Source organism: Echinococcus granulosus, assembly GCF_000524195.1.
Source record: "Echinococcus granulosus chromosome Unknown EG_S00111, whole genome shotgun sequence".
NCBI lineage: Eukaryota > Metazoa > Platyhelminthes > Cestoda > Cyclophyllidea > Taeniidae > Echinococcus > Echinococcus granulosus.
This window is the reverse complement of record NW_020170491.1, coordinates 238,791-243,017: the sequence shown is the minus strand read 5'-3', so window position 1 is coordinate 243,017 and position 4,227 is coordinate 238,791. Positions and strand designations below refer to the sequence as shown.

General features: G+C 41.5%; 1 protein-coding gene across 1 annotated transcript in view; it reads right to left on the bottom strand. All coding sequences in view use genetic code 11, as the record gives it.

Moving 5' to 3' along the window:
• Positions 1–4,149, bottom strand: part of EGR_08594 (hypothetical protein) — a gene marked incomplete at both ends in the record, with an annotated part of 7,204 nt that extends 3,055 nt beyond the window's left edge. Inside the window, one exon of the mRNA XM_024497843.1 lies at positions 4,065–4,149. Coding sequence (XP_024347764.1) covers positions 4,065–4,149 — 85 coding nt within the window. The remainder of the gene's footprint in view (positions 1–4,064) is intronic.
• Between the last annotated feature and the right edge of the window lie 78 nt (positions 4,150–4,227).

Genomic DNA, 4,227 nt, shown 5'->3' with positions numbered 1-4,227 from the left:
GGCACGTGTGGTAAAGGTCGACAGGGGGTTGAGAAATGCATTATCCGAAACCTTGAAATATTTTTCCGATCACATTTTCTTATTTTTTTTTCATTTTTTCGTCATTTCTTTTGCAATCCTTTTTCCTTCTCTTATTTCCTTTTTCTATATCTAGCCTTTCCTTCCTTTACATTTCCCATCTACCATTCAGCCCTTGTTTATTTTTTTATTTTTCTTTCCAATTACTTGATTGCTAGCACATCGCCAGGGTATTTTTCTGGACATCCACTTTTACGTTTTTTTAACTCTTGGTTCATATTTTTCTCTCCTTTTCATTAAATCGTATCTCCTATCTATTTTACTCCTCCTCTTTTTATTCTATTCGGAATTAAAACGCCTCCTTTCTTTACGCAAGCCCCAATGCTAATACTTTTACTTCTATCAATATTTATATTTTATTTTCGGCGATTTGTCATAATTTATTACCACGGTAGTGATTTGTGGTTGCTGATCTCTTTTGTGACTTGATGGGTGGCAATGATGAATCTTGGACTGTATTTTGCTTTTTCGTGATCCCATAGATGGCCTCCCTCCTCTCTTTCTTCAACCCCCTCATTCCCACAAGTACTATTCCCTTCTTTTTCTTGCTTGCATCGAATGACTCGTCTCAAACACAGCACTTGAGTCATCCAGCACAAACGAGAAAAGACTCACGATATTCTGTGATGAAGATAATTCATTAAAATCAGAATAGTCAGCCGCCTCCATGTTGGCGACAAATGCCGCACTGTTACACAAGTCAAGTACGTTAAGCTGGGACTATTGAAGGCTACCTCGGAACGAGTTCGGCCATGTTCCAGCTTCTCATAACTCGCTCCTGTTCACCGGCATGAACGAAAATTTCACTTGAATTTTACCACTTCCACCAATCTACATTGCATGGTTGTCTGCTCTTTCGTAAGAGAAACAAACGCCTTTGCAGAATGCGTAATGTCATCTCTTCTGTTCAGTCTCCTACTTCCGAGGATTTGAAGCAGGATTTTGGAGGGAACAGTGACGAGTACATATTGTCATTGAAGACAAGATTACTCATACATAAGCATTGCTATCTAGAGGAGAAAGGCATAGCAATACTGACACACAACCTCGTGAAAACACCAGTTTCGTGAACATGAGGAGGGTGTGAGTTCAATAATCGGTGCTGTGGCTGATCCGAGACAGTAAATCAAACCCTGGGGGTTGTCAACTGGCAAGTAAATAACATACGGGCATCACCTATCTGAATCGGTAGTACTCCGATCATGATGTGCCTGTCATACAATGGCATGGCACATTAGCATTGATCCTAAGGAAGATGGAGATTACAGAATAATTTGCCTCACGAGTTGTGCCACATATCGTGCACTCGTAAGCACAAAAAATTACTTAATGCATATTTCTGTGAATTTGAAATGTGCTATTTTGCATGAGCAGTAGCTCACATAGTCTAAGTAACTGGGAGTGCGACTGCAAAATTTAATTGCTCAAATCATATGATGTGGTAGTAGATAGTATGCGCAGGAGACAAATATCTGAAAATAACTTTGATGTTTGCAAAATTTTTGGACAAAACCAGGCAAACAGGCACAGAATAGGAGGCAAACAATTCACATAATTAATTGATTAGTGAATGAAGAAAGCGACAGAATGCAATCAAACCCTATGTTTACTGGGAGATTGCAGTTACTCGTTGATTATTCCTTTCTTTCTGTGTGAGAGGGGTACATCAAAGCTCGCTGTTCAGCCCACTCTCAAGTGATGTTCAACTTCTTCTTGCATGAGGGGAGAATAGGCAAAGTACCAACAAGGCAGTTCTGATGCTGCTTCTGTCCCAGAGAGAGGCGTCCAGGTGGTTACAAAGGCAAGGTGATGAGGCATTTCACCTCCATCGGCAAATAGTCAAACTCTCACCACCTCCACTTCCATCAGTTCACTGTCATTGGCCTGCTACTAATTTTAAGTGGAAACATTGTACAATGTCGTCGTGTGTGAAGTGATGCTCTGATGGTGATAGCAATGCTACTGGCAATTGTAATGTCAAGGGAAGATGGCAATCATAGCATGGGTATGGATCATCAGCCATGTAGGAAGGATTGGGAATGAGACAGTAATTAGTATGTGAACTCAGATGAAAACGATTATGTTGATAATGAGACAATAGCTTCCTTAACTTCCTACTCATTAAAACACACCCACAGACAGGGAGAACCCAAAGGTAATCGCACTAATTACGAGAGGTGAGAAGTAAAATGAATTATGGCCACGAAAACCTACAAAAGGCTATTAAGAGTTACTTTCTCTTAAAATCTACCACTTTGCACATTTCACGAAACTCACCTCCACTTAATCGAGGGAATTGGATCAGAAAAATAACTAAATTGGAACGCTACCATTTACTGATATTTGCCTAGGTAGTATTCACTGCTGAGGATCTTCCAAAGCTATATTCACCACCTGATTACATCTTGCACAAAGCGGTTAACTTCGGCAGCAACGCAAGATAATCAGCTAAAATGATTAGTAGATTGAGCAATCAAGAAGGCGGTCAATTAACTTAGCGAAAGGAGGTTCATCGAATCACCTACTATGTTTTAAAGTTGGTGAGATTTTGTTAGATGGTTGAGTTTGGTAGTGCCTGATGGGGATCGATGATTGCATCCTTTTCGCAGGAGCTAGTTGGTCCGTATCACCTCCTTTATTCTTCAAAATGGCATTTAAGCGGGTATGTCGGTGAGAGGAATAAGAATGTGTAGATACACTAAGTTTAAACTAATAGCGTAAGGATACGTATTTCTTCCACTCACCGGAAATATCGGATGCATTACAGACGTCATTCCTCTTCCTTTGCAGGAGTGACACTGCCTCTGATGCCTAACGCCAAAAGTGGTCATGAAAGGTGACCATCAAAATGGAGAGATGGGACATGCTGTTGGCAACAGCTTGTAGTGCCTACGTGCTGCTTGCATCTGCCCCCTTTTCTGCCCTTTTACTACACACGACTGTTGTGTTGGGTCCGACAGTGGCTTTGGTAGCCAGTGTGTGTAGCAGGGATAAGTGGGAGGAAAATGTCCTTGCATTCTGACAGCCACGTCCCCACTTCAAGCCATTAATGTAAGCAAAGCGGCTATAGTGGAGGTAGAACAGAAGAGTAAGTTCATCATCCCAATTCGACCTCATTATACTACCGTGTGTGTGTGTGCACAGACTCATTTAATCACAATCGATTCAACTACAGGCATGTAGTCTTTGTAGTAGCCGCATATTGTGACTTGCTTGGCATCAGCAGAAGTTTACGGTGTTGTGCCTTGTCGAGTGTTGACCTGGGAAGAATTCAGTGACAAGCAGTGCTACGTGGCTTCAGCGGAATAGGGAGAACTGCTGAATGTTTAGTTCAGGCTGCATGAGCCGCATCATGCATCATTCACCAAAAAGCGTTAAACTCCTTAGTTAAATAATGCAACACAGAAATCACTGTAGCTGACAGCAAAATCAATAGGTCATGGAAATGGACAGTACTTCTACTGATTCATGCGTAACAGTAGTATGCGACAGGCTAGAAACAGGCGATTTCACCTGATTAATCTATGACAGCCCAATTTTATGGCCTAATCTACCCTCATTTGCCAGAACTCTGATGAATAGAAAGAGAGAGCAGGAGAAGAGAGGGAAAGAAGAAAGAGTCTGGTAAAAATGAGTGCAAATTACTGCTTGACATAAACGAGCTGGTGCACGCTCCTACACACCACAGTGATAGCACAGCGCGCACTGCACAACCCGCACATGCACAACCTTGAAACCACACCTTCAATTGGGTGATGGTCTCAAGGTTGATGAGGGTTGGTATAAAAGTGAGTGTATGTGTATTTCCATGACCAATCAAGGAATCACTAACAAACTTACCACACGCACACACATACACACACAGACACATTTGAATGCTGTCTGTGTTGCTCTCCATTACTATAGTCCTCATCTTTCTCGCCATCCTGGCTAAATCGCGAAAGGCAAGCAATGGACCTTCTTTCAGCACCACATCCTTGCTTTACAATAATAGGAAAAAATTGAAGTCAAGTCTGGATTAAGTAGTATTGTTTCATTGCCATGTTTTTGAGGAGGAATGATGATGAACATTCCTACAAGGGGAATTACTAGGCAATGGAGATCATCAATCTGCCTAAGCAGCTTCAACTATTATTCTGCATTTGTGTT